This window comes from Suillus paluster (genome assembly GCF_016628075.1).
Source record: "Suillus paluster strain FC165 chromosome Unknown EDB91scaffold_183, whole genome shotgun sequence".
In the NCBI taxonomy this organism is placed as follows: domain Eukaryota; kingdom Fungi; phylum Basidiomycota; class Agaricomycetes; order Boletales; family Suillaceae; genus Suillus; species Suillus paluster.
This window is the reverse complement of record NW_024537743.1, coordinates 24757-41811: the sequence shown is the minus strand read 5'-3', so window position 1 is coordinate 41811 and position 17055 is coordinate 24757. Positions and strand designations below refer to the sequence as shown.

The window sequence follows — 17055 nt, the reverse complement described above, 5'->3', positions numbered from 1 at the left end:
CAAGGAATTAAATTGCTGATGAATCATTGCTGTTCAAAGATGCATCAACATAATAACAAATGAGGTGATTTAGCGAGGGTCCTGTTAAGGGAGCATGATGCAATAACGGATCAACTCCCGACCACCATCAGTTCAGACCTCGCCATGGGCAAGTCAAAGGCGCAGGAGTGCACCACTCGAGGGACCGTCCACCTGGTGAAATGGAGACCGAAGAAAACAACTCGAGGCTTCAAAGCTCGGTGGGTGCCAGACAAACGCACCAACACAAGCAAGTCAGCTCGGTTGTCCCCGACCAAGTCTCCCGCCAAGCAGCCTTCGGATGGGTTGATGTATAGGTTCTCCGACGACTTTTATGGAGGCTATGACGACCAGGGAGACATCAATCCCATGCGAATTCCACAGGGCCCATGGAAGAACAAGAGAAAGAAAAAGACCATGGCAAGTCAAAGTCCATTCACCCTCACCGATGTCTGGCTTGCCTGACACGACATACCTAGGGTCCAAACGAGTATCTCCAGCAGTGGAAGGTGATGGCAGAGGATTACCTAGATATGCTGATTGAATGGGAGGGCCCACCTCCTGACAGGGTGTGCTGTTTGTGCGATGGGGATGGAGTGCAGAAGTGCCACAACTGTCTTGCCGAGCCGATGTTCTGCACCAAGTGCTGCCAGACGCAACACGCTCAGCTGCCTTTTCACTGGATCAGTCAATGGAACGGAGATTTCTTTGAGAGGACCGCACTGACGAAGTTAGGCATGGAGATTCATCTCGGGCATGGAGGACGATCTTGCCCACACCACTATTGGGACTGGGAGGACACAGATGATGGGGGACAATCTGCTGCATCCTCCACGGCAGGAACTCCAGGTGCATGTGATGCCGGTGATGCTTTCGGTGAAGGCCCATCTGCATCAGCCTACTATGTATTTTCCCAAGACGTTGACGACACAGGAGCAGGTGATGTATTCTTAGAGGAGGAGTATCCCCCCTATGCAAAAGACTCGCCGGTGGTAGGAAAAACATGGATCACGGTGGTCGATACATCGGGCGTTCACACCATGTGGGTTTGGTTCTGCCAATGCGCTGATGCCCGAACCCCAGACAAGCAGCTGTTTGAAATTGGACTGTTCCCGGCGTCATTCACCCGCCCAAAGACTGCGTTCACCTTTGCTTTGCTGGACGATTTCATCCTGGACAACCTGGAGTGTGGGACTTTGGCAATGAACTATTACAGTAAATTGAGGCGCATCACATCCAGCATGTTCCCGCATTTAGTACCAGTATGTATGCATCTGTTCCTCCGGACCTGATGCTAAAGCTCGGTAGGACCGATACCGGGAGTTGATGAGAGTGAGCAGACAATGGTGGCAGCTGAAGCTTCTGAAATGGAATGGATTCAGTCACGACAGGAAGGACCCAAAAGATGGGGAGCTGGCTCTTTTCTGCCCTGCATGTCCTCAGCCCGGAATCAACGTGACCTTACCAACAGAAGATGATGACACAATGCCTGAGTGGCTGTATTCATGTTCATTGGTGATGAATGGTAACTTTAAAGCCGAGCATCTGCACCCGACACACCCGGAAGACGAAGTTTGGCTCACCGACGGGCAAAGCTTCATGGTAGCCAGAGCCAGGTACCAGGCTCATCTCGGGCTCGCCAAGGATTCGGCGCAGAGGTCTGAATGCAACAACCATAGGGCGGTGAACCAGGCCAATGCATCTCGGCACAAGCTAGAAGCCACGGGAATAGGAGGGTGTGCATGCGCCAGACACGGGTGCTTCATGCCTAATTCGATGGTCGATTTTCAAAAGGGCGAAAGGTAGGAGGTTCCTGACATGGAAGTTGGCGTCGGAGGTTGACATTCAGGAGCAGACAGATGAACATGCTTTGCCAGGCATTGACGTTCTATGATGTCAATTGCCAGTACAACAAGCACCTCCAGCAGCGGGTGGACGAGAGCCTTCATCTCAGCCTTCCTTCGGGAATGGACATTATCCCGGGGATAGGACTGTGGCACGTTCATGGCCACCAAGACAAGTGCTATGTTCGGTACGCATCCAATTTCATCCCAGGGGCCGCCAGAATAGATGGGGAGATCATGGAAACACTGTGGGCGCCTCTGAACATCATATCTCCTTCCACCCGGGGAATGTCGACCCCGCACCGACAGGAATGCCTCGATTATCAAATGAATGACTGCAACTACATGAAGATGATTTGGATGGGTTAGTCATGCCGTACCTAATGCCTGAAACAAATCTCATACCAACAGGGCTGTTCTTGTCCCGGAAATACAAAGAGGCCAAACGAGGGGTTGCCGAAAGCACCAAGGCATTCAATGCATTGAACGATGCAGCAGATCCAGAAATGGTCAAGCGGTGGGAAGCGCAGGAGAGAGCGGCACAAGCCTCTCAGATAGACGATCCATCAGCCCTGGACATCTATGATGTGCAGTTGCAAAAGGGCAAGTCTCGTGTGTTCATAGATATCTTGGTCGCGGCACTGATGCTTGACCTTGGCAGCACGAACCCGGAAGGAGGTCGAGGTCGACTTACTGCAGACGTCCATCCATTGCCTGGGAGAAAGACCACAGCTAGGAGCTGCCACTTGGCTTGCATCTGGGATCACCATCGAGGAAATGCAGATCACTCTAGCAATGGACATCAGGAGGATGGGAAGACACCCTACCAAGAATCAGGTGCTGGAGATGGGCCGTCGCTGGATCAGGCTGCAACACTCCATTGACGAGTTTGTTGCAACAGCAGGGAGGTATCTTGGAGATGACTATGATTCTGACCATTGTATCCCCAACATGGATGTCAAGTTCCTGCGAAATGGCAGTGGATCCAGCGATGAAGATGCTGATGATGATGGAGCACCGGGAGTCCGTCACCCGACAGCTCTATTCAGACCCAAAATAGTGGTCATCCCTCTCCCGTCCAACTTGGGAATGGAGAGATGCAGGGAATTGGGCGTAGCGGGCCTGATCAGACAAGAGATCACCCTAAGGGAGGGACAGGCAAACGACATGCTGCACGCCATCAGAGTGCACCTGGCCGACAAGGTGGTTCTCTTTAGGACCACAGTCCGGCCGGCCAAGTCGCAAGCCAGGACCACCCAGGCTTGGGCCCAGGTCCACTTGGTGGAATGGGTGATCGACCTCAACAGCATGATCTACAAGAAATGCAGGGCCCAGCTCCAGAATCTCGGGGCAGACCAGCTGTTGCAAAAATATCGGGAGTTGGAAAAAAGCCACCTCAAAGCCACCTCTGCCGTTGCGGATCCCAATACCCGCGGTCAGAGAAATTCCACACTGCCATGGTTTTGGTCCCTAGATGTACAAGGGGATTCGGTTAGCGATGACTGGATGAATGAATGTGAGTCATTCTTCCTGGGACTTCATCGTTGGGCCCATGTCGACCCGGAACCCAGTTTACAGGGTGCATTGGCTTCGGACCAAGGCTCTGCGCGATCATTGGGCAGAAGAGTTCATCCTCGTGGGACATGAGATGCGTTGGACAATCAATTTCCTCATGCACAGATCCGCAACGTGGCTCGGTCGAACACACCAGAATGGTGACCCCACTCAGGTGGGCAACAGGTGCTATGCGCTCAGACAGGCTCAGATGTACAAACGATTGGCCGAGGATGCTCACGCCTGGTTTGTTGAGGTCAACCTGACATTCGGTCACGACTGGTGATGTCATCATTGGGTGTTCCCAGCAATACATTTATCCTACGATCTTCTTTTGTATGTAGTCCATGGTCTTTGCAAACAATGCGGTTTCATAATGTTTCATTCCGGCCCGGTTGTGTATCATGTGGACCCGTCACCGCATATGGCCCTAACAATGGCCCTCCCTGCCTATTTATACTGGTGGTTAAATGGCTGTATTTTCATTCCCCCTTGCACCTCCACTGCCCTGATCAACATGCAATATCCATCGCTGATCTTCCAGCTGAATTCGGTCCCGACCAACGTCTCCCTTTGGGATGCCGCAAACATATTCAAATATGCGACTTCGCGGTTTACTGCGATCCGGTTGGCCCTGGACCAGAGCCAAGTGTCTCAAACGTCTTCCTTCCGAAGAACCTTCGTCCAGCATCTGGTCTGGGAAGCCGAGGCATACTTCGCAGAGATTTGTATTCCCCTATATCAACATATGTGCCACTAGCAACACTTCCCCGGCCTTGCTGGAATATCTCAACGAGGTCGTGATGATGCTCACCCACTGGCAGGTGGGAATCATGGATGACGATGGCCTCTTCCAGTTGTTCCACACCCACCAATTCAACATGGCAGGCGACCTAATGGTCGCTACTGGATCATCTCCGACTATGCCCACAGTTGGTGGAATGACCGGTTCGACGTCCGTCCGTTCGAGATGCCCATCCGTGTCCCAGTGGAAGAAGTCATCTGATTGTATAAATGCCACATGCAACAGCTTGTGAGTCCCTTCTCTTTATCCAACTCCTGATATTCGCCTATTATCCCACACTAACAATTCCATCAGCTGGCCGCATATTTGCTGCTGCCGGAGATGCGCAGGCATGATGTCGGTCCGGACCCCCTGTTGACCAATCTCCGGGTCATCAAAGACAATCTCGGAGATCTCGGTGCTCAGCTCAAGCAATGGCTCTCCAGGAAGATGGAAGATGCAAATGTTGCCTTGGAGGTCATGACCGCCCTCGAGGGTCCGGTAGACGACCTCCATGATGCCATCGCGGCATCACAGCAGTTGTTAGACGGGACCCAGGCGATGCAGGAGCTGGGTGAATATCAGTGAGCCTACGATCTCGGTAGAAGATCGTTGTACATAATTTCGGTAGCTGTGTGTGTGAATGCCCAGTTCTTGTCACCATTCATTGCAATGCAATGCTGTAAGACGTGGAGAACTGCCTCGGGAGCAGTACTTAGCACGACCATGCGCCATGCTTCTTTCATTACAGATCCACAAGATCTCCCTTGGCCTCGCCACCATGCGCTCGGCCCCTGAACATGCGTGCTATTACATCCCCTGATTTTACGTCCTTCGGCATCACTGGACCCATGAGGCTCAGTTGACATGTCAATAAAATTGAGCGACATCCATCACCCGCCATCTCGTTCGCCCTGCCTATCATGTCCCACATCATATCATCTTATGCCAGCCACATTGCCTTCCTCAGGAATGGCATGAACCTGATGCCTGTGATACCCGAAGACTGGGCCTTGCATGCCACGAACTGCGCCAGTGAATGGGTCGAGCAACAATTCCTTGCCCACATAGCTGGCGGATCCTTGGTGGACCCTCCACCCGGGATGGATGTCCCCACATTGCTATCGTGCGGTCAGCTTGCCTGGCTCATGGCCGAGGCGTATCGACACCTGAGTAAGTCCGTGTGTCTTCTCCGGCACCCCCTCGCTTATGGATCCCCCAAACTCAGTCAAATTGGACATTGATGTCATCCGGTACAACGAGGCGCTTGCAAAACGAGAATCTGGTATGAAAGATGCCCGAGAAGAGGAGTTGTTGGCAAGATTCCCTCCGCCCGAGAAGATGCTCTTGGACTGGCCTTCGGTAGTAATCGATTCCGGCCACAGTATCATTCTCTGGTACATCCCCAATGCCCTGAGTCCCTGGGTGCAGGTGAGTTCCTCACACAAAACTATCCTCCCAAAGTAGTTGACCGAGATCCCAATAGAACGACATGTACATGGCCACCCTCGCCATGGGTGATCTACTCAAGAAGAGCATCATCAACAAGGAATCGGCTAATTGGAGGACCTGGGGGTCCAACTTCTGACCTCCCGAGGATCCTGCCTTGACTCCCAGATGCATCAACATAACACCTTGCTGGTTCCAACAAGGATATGAGGTGAGTCCGGCTGTCCGATCGTCGACAGTTATTCACACGGGGCAGTGCTATGGCCCTCCTCCCAACAATCTGGATGATGGGTTCAAACCAGAGGTCTCTGCCTCCTTGAAGGGCGACAGGAGCCTGTCCATGATCATGGATATGCAGAGACCCGCCCTCCTTGCATCTGCCGCCTTGCATGTCATGCACCCTAAGCTTTACTGGGCTTCCGTGAGGACTCATATCAAACTCAGTCGTTGGTCGGAGGAGCAAGGCTTGCATGACATGCATCGTTTGCTTAAGCATTGGGCTTCCGTCTACACCGGTGCCGCCGTCATGTGCAACTGTCAGTCCCCCGACCACAGAGACCCGAAGTGTCTGCCCGAGGCATTCGACATATTGACTTGCATCGGGAGCTACCCACATGCTGTCATGCAGTTGACCAACCTCGGAATCGAGCTGGTATACAACCCGGGCGTCATGGTGAGCTATTCCGGCCACCTAGTCAGACATGGCATCCACATTGACGAGGGAGATCGGATGGTATGGGCTTGGTTCCTCCGGGATAGCGTGCACAACTATGCCAGAACCCCCTGTCCGGATTATGCCACATACAATCCGGTCGACCTCCATGCATACCAGTTGGCCAAGTACAACCAGGCTGATTTTGTTGTGTATGGAAACAGGTAGATCCCTTTCCCGGCCTCACCCCACCCCACCCCCATTCTTTATAATATTAAGATGTCTTGTCTTTTCACATCACTCCTTACATACCAACAGTCGTCCTCAATACATACCAGGTGCCCAAGTACAACCAGGCCGATTTTCCTATGTATGGCAACCTGTAGATCCCCTTCCTGGCTTCATACTACCCCACCCCATTCTTCACAATATTAAGATATCTGGTCCTTTCACATCACTCCTTACATACCAACACCAACACCTACCAGAAATATGTCAATTGAATGCATTACTGCACCTTTAATACAATCATTCTTGTGAAGACACTTGACAGGGCCTTACTTCATTTCAACCTGGACAATGGAGGACCGACCGTAAGTATTCCACACCACCCTGGTCCCAGTCAGCCTACTTTATACCGCTGTGTGGGCCCGGTTGTCAAATTCCGGCCTTTAATTCTACATCCCCACCCTGGGCCCAGTCATCACATTCTATACCACGATATGGCCCGGTCATCACTGGCACATGCCCAACCCAGGCCTAATCATCAAGATGCACCCGACCATATTGCCCCGACCGTCAATTCGACGCCACTACCCTAGGCCCAGGTGTTGAATTCTATACTATTATACGAGCCCAACCGTCCCTTCTACATTACTGCCCTAGGCCCGGTTGCCGAATGCTCTCTTCAGATCCACATCACCACCCTGGGCCCGGTCATCAAATTTTATAACAACATATGGGCCCGATTCTACATCACCACCTGGGGCCCAGTCATCATATTTTATACAGCTGTATGGGCCCGGCTGTCCATCCTACATCACCCCCTGGGCCCGGTCGGCATATTTTATTCCATTGTATGGGCCCGGCTGTCCATCCTACACAACCACCTGGGGCCCAGTCATCGTATTTTATACCACTGTATGGGCCTGGCTATCCATCCTACATAACCACCCTGGGCCCGATTGTCAAATGCTCCACTGACATATGGGCCCGATCATCAATTCTACATCACCACCCTGGGCCCGGCCGTCATATTCTATACCACCATATGGGCCCGGTCATCGATTATCCTACATCACCCCCTGGGCCCAGTCGGCATATTTTATTCCATTGTATGGGCCCGGCTGTCCATCCTACACAACCACCCAGGGCCCGGTTGTCGTATTTTATACCATTGTATGGGCCCGGCTATCCATCATACATAACCACCCTGGGCCCGATTGTCAAATGCTCCACCAACATATGGGCCCAATCATCAATTCTACATCACCACCCTGGGCCCAGCCATCATATTCTATACCACCATATGGGCCCGGCCGTCGATTCTATATCACCACACGAGGCCTGGTCGTCAAATTCTGTACTGACATATGGGCCTGACCATCAATTCTACATCATCCCCTGGGCCCGGTCGTCATATTTTACACCATTGTATGGGCCCGACTGTTCATCCTACATCACCACCCTGGGCCCAGCCATCACATTCTATACCACCATATGGGCCCGACCGTTGATTCTATATCACCACATGAAGCCTGGTCGTCAAATTCTGCACCGACATATGGGCCGGACCGTCAATTCTATATCACCCCCGGGCCCGGTCGTCGTATTTTACACCATTGTATGGACCCGACTGTCCATCCTACATAACCTGGTTACCCTGGGCCCGATCATGAAATGCTCCACTGACATATGGGCCCAACCATCAATTCTATATTACCACACAAAGCCCAGTGGTCAAATTCTGCACCAACATATGGGCCTGGCTGTCATATTCTATACCACCATATGGGCCCGACCGTCGATTCTACATCACCACCCTGGGCTGGTCGTCAATATCTAATCCCACTGTATGGGCCTTCTTAGTTGTTACCCATGGGCCGAGCCATAAATATCGAGACCACTAAATACCACGGGCCCACCTGTCCCTATCGGCCCCATCTTGCACCTGGGCCCACCTCGTATGGCCGTGTCACTCGGAAGAATCTCAACTTCAGGTGGCTGTGTAACACAGGCCAAAGTTACTGAAGGGGCTCTCTTGTCACGATACTGCCTGATGACGGATTGCATCTCCGATTCGTGTGAGTGAGCATCCATCTGGAGGTGAGTGAGACATGATCATGTATGATGCGAAATGATGCCTTACCTGCACGTGGTGCTTTCGAAACAAAAGGTCATGGTAGCTATAGCATAGCTCATGCACATCATCACGCAGCCCAGATGAATGATCTGTTTCCTTGAGAACAACTTTATTTGGCTAAATATACGTACATTAGCTGAGATATGAACAGAGGTATAGGAAGTCTGACATGCTCATCTTCCTCTTCCTCTCTCATCCTACAGAGAGCCACCAACAGTTTATATAGTGCCATTGTGAAGTCCTCACCGAGCGAGGTAGGCTCGAGCGGCCGAGTGTGGATCATGGTAGAGGCAGGCTGGGGTGTGGGTGGATATGTGTGCACAGGGTGAAGCTCCAGGAGCGAGCAAGACTCAACAGCTGAATCAGTTGGATCCTCATCAGGATGAGGGGGAAAAAAGCCATCAGGCGGGACATCTTGTCTTGCGAGACTGGTTCAGCATTTGTGGAATTTATCTTTAAAGAACACTCACCTCAATGAGGTGATCATCTAGCCGAATAGAAATGGGCACGGTCTATAGAACAAGTGTACTCTAATATCCAATATCATGGAGCTTTAAGTGTGAAACAACACATGACCTTGTTAACATTAGAGGTACAACAAAGTTTGAACTCATTCCATTCATGTCAAATAATTACTTCTGTTCCATCAGACCAAACTACTTCTGCTCCAGACTACTTCAGACTACTTATAACTATTTCTTCTTTGCGTGTTTCTGTCACTCCTTAGTGGAAATGTTTTTCAATTGCATCTGAATAAAATCTCCCACTGGCCAACACCCCATATAGTCATGTAATTCGGGAAAGTGAGCGACAGCCTCAATGGGAAGTTAGAGGGAAATAAGTGTAAAAACTGCAGACATACCTCGCTCTCAACAGAGGTCAACACATTAGGTGTTTGGTTTGTCTTGCTCTTGCTAGTGTCGCAATATTTATTGATCGATCGGTGGCAATGCTCCTAACATCGGTATGAATATGAGATTGAATCGTAGCAAAAGGATCTTACCCTGAACTTCTTGAACCGATCAGCATCCCAGTTAAGTGCCTTTTCCAAGTTGTATCCTCCACGACCTGGGCGCCCTGCTTCACCCTCTGGTTTGGGAATTTTGGAGTCATTGGACTCCGTTGACAAGATGGAAGACCACATTGACATCTGTTCTGGCTCACCATTCTGGGAAACCTCGTCTGCTAAAAATGATACTGACTTGGTGACTTTGGGAGTGGAACCGCAAACAGGGATGGGTGTGGTTGCACGAAATGACGTGGTTGTGAAAACACGCGATGGAGTATGAATGTGTCCCCGCAGCGTATGGGTAGAGAATGCCATCTCTTCTTGTGGAGAGATCAAGATAAATGATGCCGTCGGATAGAGCATCTCTGTGTGATACGTTAATGATGGAAGTTGCTGTGGAGGACCATCCACCCGATAGAATGCATTGACAGGTGCAGAGGTATGAGGCATGACAGGACTAATCTTACGAGTTAGACGATGCTTTATCCCCAAAGTTTGTAAGGACCCTGATCGGGGACATGTGCCCGCTAGGGAGTCACCACGGAGATGTCATCACAGATTACCTGTTGTTGTCGCCAAGTGTTTTTGTTATTATGTATACCATGTCATCCAACTATGGTATATACATTGTATTAAAGACCTCAAAGATATTAGAAAATTGACTTACATCATGACCACCAATGTTTTTCCTATCCACCAAAAATTGCAAGGAATACCGCCTTGAAGTGCGCCTCGTTGGACACAAGAACACGATCAATTGCTTGACTGTCTCAAGCAATGGCAGTCTGTTGGCAAGTGGTGGTAAGTTGAATATGCGACAGTCCCATAGATTGACTTACTAGGAAGTAGGCTCGGACGAGATGAGGATTTGGGACCTCAGACGGCGACTTCAGCTCCTGTCTCCATGTCAAAATGTAGGCCTTCGCAATCCAGCCAATCCCGTGACATGTGCATCCTGGATCACCTGCCAAGAGGTGACACAAGAGACATTGTGTTATGGCATAGGACTGGGATTCATTGGTATTTGGCAACAGCAGGGTGAAGGCATGGAGGACTTTGACACCAAAGTGTCAAGAAGAATTGGCACAGGTAAAGAGATCATGTGCCTTACCTATGATCATGCTGGGGACGACACTTGTATTGCTACTGGGACATGGGACAAACATGTTCAAGTTTGGTCATTTGACTTCAAAGGACCATTAATTCCAATCTTCAGCATTGAGCTCTCTACCACGATTCCATGCACAATACACTTCAATCGCACTGCAAGTTGAAACTTATTAGTCTTCAGAATGTATGACGGAGAGGTGTACATCAATACAGCAATCCTCACGATAATTCTAACATACTTTGTAGACATGCTCTTCGGGGCACAGATGGAGTTATTATTGCCACGAACAATGCTGGACCCATGATGTGAGCAATTTCATCAGGAAAAGATTGGCGTTCCTTACCATTTAACCAAAGCAGGCACGCTTCCATGGACATCGCCCAAACACTGTTCCTCATTGACAATGTGATGAATGGATTTAGCTTGCACCGATTGGACGATGCAGTGTGCATCCGAACCTACAATACTAACCCAGTCAAAACATTTCCGAAACAAGTAGTGTTTGGCAAAAAGACTGACATGGTGGTCGGTGGCAGCGACGCAGGTGTTATATACATTTTCAACAAGAACGAAGGAACCCTCAAGCAAGTGTTGAGGCATGCCAACAAGGCGAGAGTACAGACTGTTACAGTGTGGTATTTTTATTGAGTTAGAGTAGGCATCTGACAGACTGTAAGACCTATGATGGGACTTACCACAGTATAATTGTTGGGGCAACATCTCAGAACGATGCAGAGCCGGTCATCTCCATCTGGAGCCGCCAACAGGACAATCTTGAGACGCCACGTCCACTCAGGAGGGCACTCAAAAACTTTGTGTGGGGAATTGTACAGTTGGCTATCGCAATAGCTCTGCTCACATATGTTAGCCATGTCGTAAGTCATAAGTTATCATTCGTCCGCAGTGTGACGACTTACCCTAATTGCAGTGTGTTATAATGAACACATCGATTTCATTAGAGTCACTGGGGAATATCTGGCAAAACTTGGCTCGACCGCATGACCCAACGAATCATGACATCCGTGTCTGGGTAGAGCAGTATATTGAGCACCGAGGGGAGATGGTAGTAATCTCGAATGAAAATAAGATACGTACTGGGTGAGGAAAGACTGGAGCTGACAATGACATGGGGCATGATGGGGAGTTGCAGGCCGTGATTATTCTCGGTATCTAGTACAGTGTCACTGTGATGAATCGATTCAATACACCAAATCAAGCTATGCATGCAGGCATGAATTACCATCTGTATCATGATTGCGATGAGCAGGCGAGCGCCGACTCTATGTTCTGAGCGCGCAAAAAGCTATAATTAGAACGCCCAATGTCCGAACGTTCAAGAGTCTAAGTCAATACTATAGGAAACAGACTACAAATCAATCATACTATGAAACAGACTACTAGCTTAGCTATATGAAAAGTAGAGCTATAGTAGCTAATGAATGCCTCCCTTAAAATGAAAATCTGAAAGAAGTCGACAGTGTGAACAAACACCATTATATAGAGAACAACTATAATCCAAACTCTGCTGGAGATTTACCGAAGCGCCCATGTGACCACGCTCCTACCCAGCAGACGTTTCGAGGGTGGGGGTCCCATCCTACTACTGAGACTAGATAAAATTGTAGTTGTTATTTATTCCCACAGCCAAAATTCAAACTCCCCACTTCTCCCTCCACCCTCTCTACGACCGCTGGCATAAAACATTAGTAAACAGTGCAGCCACAGGTCTATGGCCCAACGATAAGCACAGAAAAGGAAAGCATCTCCGATCAGACAAAGTACAGATACTATGAGCGACTCGCAACTCTGGGGTATTGTACAGGCACTCAAATATCATAACATCACTACTCTCGACTTCATTTGTTTGATCGTGAACCACTCTACATTCTCAGAGCATGCCTGCATCAAGAGCCTTACCCACTAGCCAGCTTTGGTTTGTGATACATTGCTCCAACACCCAGCCTGTGAACCTCTCATTCGTCAGTGGGCACATTCAATGACTGCAAAACAATATGCACGGTCAATCAACCAAATGGCACGGCAAGAAACTGGGTGGAAATTCAGTGCCCTGAATGCCTCATCCGACCAGCTGGAGGATTTCAAGCTCGAAGATATGGCGAGAGACATGCAAAGTCTTGCACCAGAGTTGTGGGGGATGCTGGGTGATGTTCTGTCTGCTAGCGGACAGACAACAGAGGTCATATGTGATGATGCAGATGATGAAGAATACTGGAGGGAGGATGATAGTAATGTTGAAGTGCAAAATGAAGGAACCACGCACTCACACGAGAACATTAAGGCCAAGTGTCATGGAGCAATTGTCAAAATTGTATGTGTGTTCATATGTTCAAAACTGTAACTCAACTCCACACATTATAAAAAAGTTGTCCTCATAAGTATTATGCTGCAAAGCTCGAATCAAAAATGCAATGCACTGCAAAGTATATACGGGATTTTCTTGCATTCATGCAACACACCGCAATGAGTCATTCACGCGCTCGCACAAATGGGCATCTCAACATCCCCCGCTACAATTCTCAATGCAATCTGATCATTGTCGCATGAGAGCATCACACACATACAGGTGATGGGCCAGACGTTGCTTGTTGGATACGTATATGACAACTTCAATGTTGATTTCAAGACATCAGCGCCCTTCAATACCTGATTTAGCAAGGTTGTTTACATTCTGAGTTCTGAGAAGGTTTAACGGAGTGACAATGATCTGTATGTCCTGTGGTCTGAATAGCAAAGGCATCCAGAAAGTTAGTGTCTTGCCAGAACCAGTCGCAGCAATCGAAATGACATCCTTGTCACCTCTCAAGATTATGTGTACAACTTCGATTTGCCAGAGGCAAGGCCGACAACCAAAAGCCTCTTGTGTTTTGTTGCAGATTTGAATATATGTTGGCAGTTCAGCCGATAGCATTTTTGGACAGTTTCCAAAATTGAAGTGCAACGCATAAACCTGACCAGGCCATGGACCTGTGGCTGCACTGTTTACTAATGTTTTATGCCAGCAGTCGTAGAGAGGGTGGAGGGAGAAGTGGGGAGTTTGAATTTTGGCTGTGGGAATAAATAACAACTACAATTTTATCTAGTCTCAGTAGTAGGATGGGACCCCCACCCTCAAAACGTCCGCTGGGTAGGAGCGTGCCATGTGACCAGTCTCGAAAGTTCTGAGATGTTCTGTTTACATAATCATTGCCCACAACTGGGTTTCAATTGTGTAAGTCATTCTCTATATCATGGCCGTCTTCTCAAATTTATCTTTTTTCCGACTGTCTTGTACAAGAAGTGTAAATACATAGAATAGCACTGATTAGTAGCAGGTGATCATCGCCTATTCTTTATATTTGTGCGCACGCGCCCAGTATGCTCCCCTAAGTTTGGCGGGTGGGAGGACTCAGGTTTTCAACTCTGCGCAAAAACTGAAGTCCACCACAATACCTCACAATGGGTAATGTTGCACTAGTCCACAATTAGTCATTCACTACAAATACTGATCTTGTGCCTTGATAGTTTTCTTTCCACTACCACTACCTTGACACATAATTGAACTTTGTGATACTATACTTAGCGTAGACTTAACGTATTGAATACAGTATGTGACATTTTAAGTTCATTTGTAATGCTGCTGAAACCAATTGTGTAGAACTACAGAAAGAATGTCCAAACACACTGCATTGAATGATGATGCACCTATGGCAAAGTGCATCAGAACAGATGAAGGTGAGTAGCGATACGATATTGTCGATCTTGTTATTCATGCACGCGTATCACAGGGAGTCAGAGTCAGACCTCAGCCCTGGCAGATGAGGGTGCATGGAGAATTTTAGAAGAGTTCCTTACCACCGACATGACGTACTCTCAGATGGAGGAAGCCTTTCTATCATACCTCGGTAATCAATATTCTGAAGACGACTGGAAGGAATCACGAGATGTGCTGTTCTCTGGTGACAGTGATGACAATGTCGCCTTGGAAAACCTTCGCATTGTAAAGGCGAGGCACATACCTCCAGCCTTCTGTACACCAAAAGATCATTCTGTTACGGGCAGCCGATTGTCCCGGGCGCGCATTCGACCTTCGCGTAGACCAGCCAAAGTAAGTGAAATGTTCTGATACCTTGATATATATCTACTAAACAGCAACCAAAGTTAAAAAATCCCTACCTCAATCTGGATGCAGAAGAAGATGACGAGGAGGAGCAGGAAAAGGAGGAGCAGGAGCAGGAGCAGGAGCAGGAGCAGGAGCAGGAGCAGGAAGCAGATGACGACGGCCCATCTGAGTCGTGGAAGGTTTCACACTTGCCAGGATCATCATTGGCCGATAAGTTCACCGCGGTCATCAATGACCTCTCGAATAGATTCGAGGATACACAGCAAAACTCATCGTGAGATCACCAGTGTCTTCCCTCCTCGATATCTGGCTTGATCGCTTTGACTTCAGCTTGATTGCAAGACAGGAGGATGTATCTCCTTCATGTCAACCGTAAGTCTTTCTAACGATGTAATGTATCATTTTTCACCGATAAATTACAGGAAATGTCACAGACTATATTGCTCAACACCTTCGGAAGAAGAACTTTCGCGTTACAGTGTCAGCTTGGCTAGCAGGCCAGCTTTACGTGGTGGCAGACAGCCCAAAAACCATCACCAAATCCCTTTCTTTATCACTGTACCTCGCCGTGAAAAAATATGTCTATATACCGGATGAAGAACATGAAGTGGTCAAGCGGTCTTGCGCAACATTTCCCAACCCAGTGTGGGTGATGTTTAAGCATGACAAGTACAAGGGCGACATAGCCCAAGTCTTTGATTCTGACTTACTGAATGATTTTGTCGCGGTCTTAGTTCCCCTATCCCATGCCTCGGGGATCTTGGTCACTACTCGACCAATCCCGCCTTCCGAACGGGGACGCAGTCTCCAACATTAATCGCGGCGAGGAAGTTGTAGGATGCAAGTACAAAGGAGAAAGATACTATATGGGCCTCCTACTTAAAAGTGTTCATTGTGATCGCCTAGAACGTGTCGTCTGCCCTCATGCTGATGACATTCAACTCCACCTACAATCTGGGTGGGGCCAGTCCTTTCTCAAGTCAACTGTAGTTGCATTTGCCATGCAGTTCTTGTGCGTAGGCGATTGGGCCAGGATTCTCAAAGGAGACCTTAGTTCAGAAATTGGTCTGGTCATTTCAACTGACCATCCTGCTGGTGTTGTCACCTTGGAGCTGACCTTGAGTGGTCGCCGAAAGGAAATAGACATCCAATTAGAGGACATAGAGCGTGTGTTTCGGGTCGGCAACACAGTTTGAGTGGTAGGAGGTCCATACTTAGGTGTGGAAGGGCACATCATTCAAATGGTAGATGATATATTTCATCTTTGTCAGGACATCTCGAAGGAAGAGGTAAATGTCTCTTGTCAATTTTTTTTAAAAAAAAAACATCTAATACAAGGCATAGTTGGAAGTTTCCAAGTACTACCTAGATCGTCGCCCTCTGAGTCACACGCTGCAAGCACGGCTGCCAACTCAGCAACCTTTTAACCCTCTCCCTAATATTAAATCCATCCAAATTGGGGATTCCATAGATGTGCTTGTGGGGGAGCACATGGGGAAATCTGGCATCGTGCGCTGGCTCTCCAAGGGAGGGAATTATCTGTGGTTCCAGGATGGATTGTTGAATATCCCAGTTCCTGTTGCAGTTGTTCAGCGGATCCCCAACCTCCAGACACTGCAGTATACGCAAGACAGGGGTTATGATGTCAAGCCTGGAGATGTTGTGAGAGTCGCCCATGGGCCAGAGTATCCGATGAAAGGGGTCGTGCGAAGCGTTGACTTTCCAAATGCTTGCTTGACCCTACTCTCTGAGATTGACCGCTCGCTAGTTAGTATTAATTCTCCTCGACTTATGCATGTCTGACTTCTGACAGGTTGACATTCCCATCGGATTCGTGATCAAAGTACACAATGCCAACTTGGATGTGTTCAAAAAGGACATCGGCCAAGAAGTTTTCATTATTGGGGGTGACCGCAAGGGCTACCGAGCCATGCTGTACAGTTTCACCTCCGAGAATTGTACCGTTGCCATGCATGGGCAGCAGCGCACCACAAATCAACTCAAGGACGTTGCTACCAGGTAAGCGACACACACATGTTTGCAATGAATTAATTTCATAGGTATTTAGGTATGGAATGAGGTTGAATGGTACCATGCTCGAAGGAACCAACATGTTATCTTTCTGTGAGATGCGGAAAAGATCGTACTTAGC

General features: G+C 48.7%; 5 protein-coding genes across 5 annotated transcripts; 4 read left to right on the top strand and 1 right to left on the bottom strand.

Annotated features, from left to right (window-relative positions):
- Positions 1–59: 59 nt before the first annotated feature.
- On the top strand, positions 60–3702 carry EDB91DRAFT_1256307 (uncharacterized protein; the record flags this gene model as incomplete). The annotated part of the gene is made up of 8 exons (XM_041324138.1): positions 60–64; positions 132–468; positions 498–1280; positions 1327–1820; positions 1874–2226; positions 2274–2474; positions 2524–3378; positions 3434–3702. 8 exons carry the CDS (start codon positions 60–62, stop codon positions 3700–3702), a joined length of 3297 nt encoding a protein of 1098 aa, XP_041169454.1.
- Positions 3703–3852: 150 nt separating this feature from the next.
- On the top strand, positions 3853–4788 carry EDB91DRAFT_1256306 (uncharacterized protein; the record flags this gene model as incomplete). Its single annotated transcript, XM_041324137.1, has 3 exons — positions 3853–4043; positions 4105–4375; positions 4516–4788. 3 exons carry the CDS (start codon positions 3853–3855, stop codon positions 4786–4788), a joined length of 735 nt encoding a protein of 244 aa, XP_041169453.1.
- Positions 4789–5123: 335 nt separating this feature from the next.
- Positions 5124–6529, top strand: EDB91DRAFT_1256305 (uncharacterized protein; the record flags this gene model as incomplete). The annotated part of the gene is made up of 5 exons (XM_041324136.1): positions 5124–5373; positions 5429–5631; positions 5687–5775; positions 5818–5860; positions 5906–6529. The coding sequence occupies 5 exons, from the start codon at positions 5124–5126 to the stop codon at positions 6527–6529; spliced, it is 1209 nt and encodes a 402-aa protein (XP_041169452.1).
- Positions 6530–12815: 6286 nt separating this feature from the next.
- EDB91DRAFT_1064206 (uncharacterized protein) lies at positions 12816–13268 on the top strand (the record flags this gene model as incomplete). Its single annotated transcript, XM_041314672.1, has 2 exons — positions 12816–13116; positions 13168–13268. The coding sequence occupies 2 exons, from the start codon at positions 12816–12818 to the stop codon at positions 13266–13268; spliced, it is 402 nt and encodes a 133-aa protein (XP_041169451.1).
- A 186-nt stretch (positions 13269–13454) lies between these two features.
- Positions 13455–13643, bottom strand: EDB91DRAFT_1003178 (uncharacterized protein; the record flags this gene model as incomplete). The annotated part of the gene is made up of 1 exon (XM_041312266.1): positions 13455–13643. A coding segment is annotated over one exon (189 nt), but the record flags the coding sequence as incomplete, so codon positions are not given.
- Between the last annotated feature and the right edge of the window lie 3412 nt (positions 13644–17055).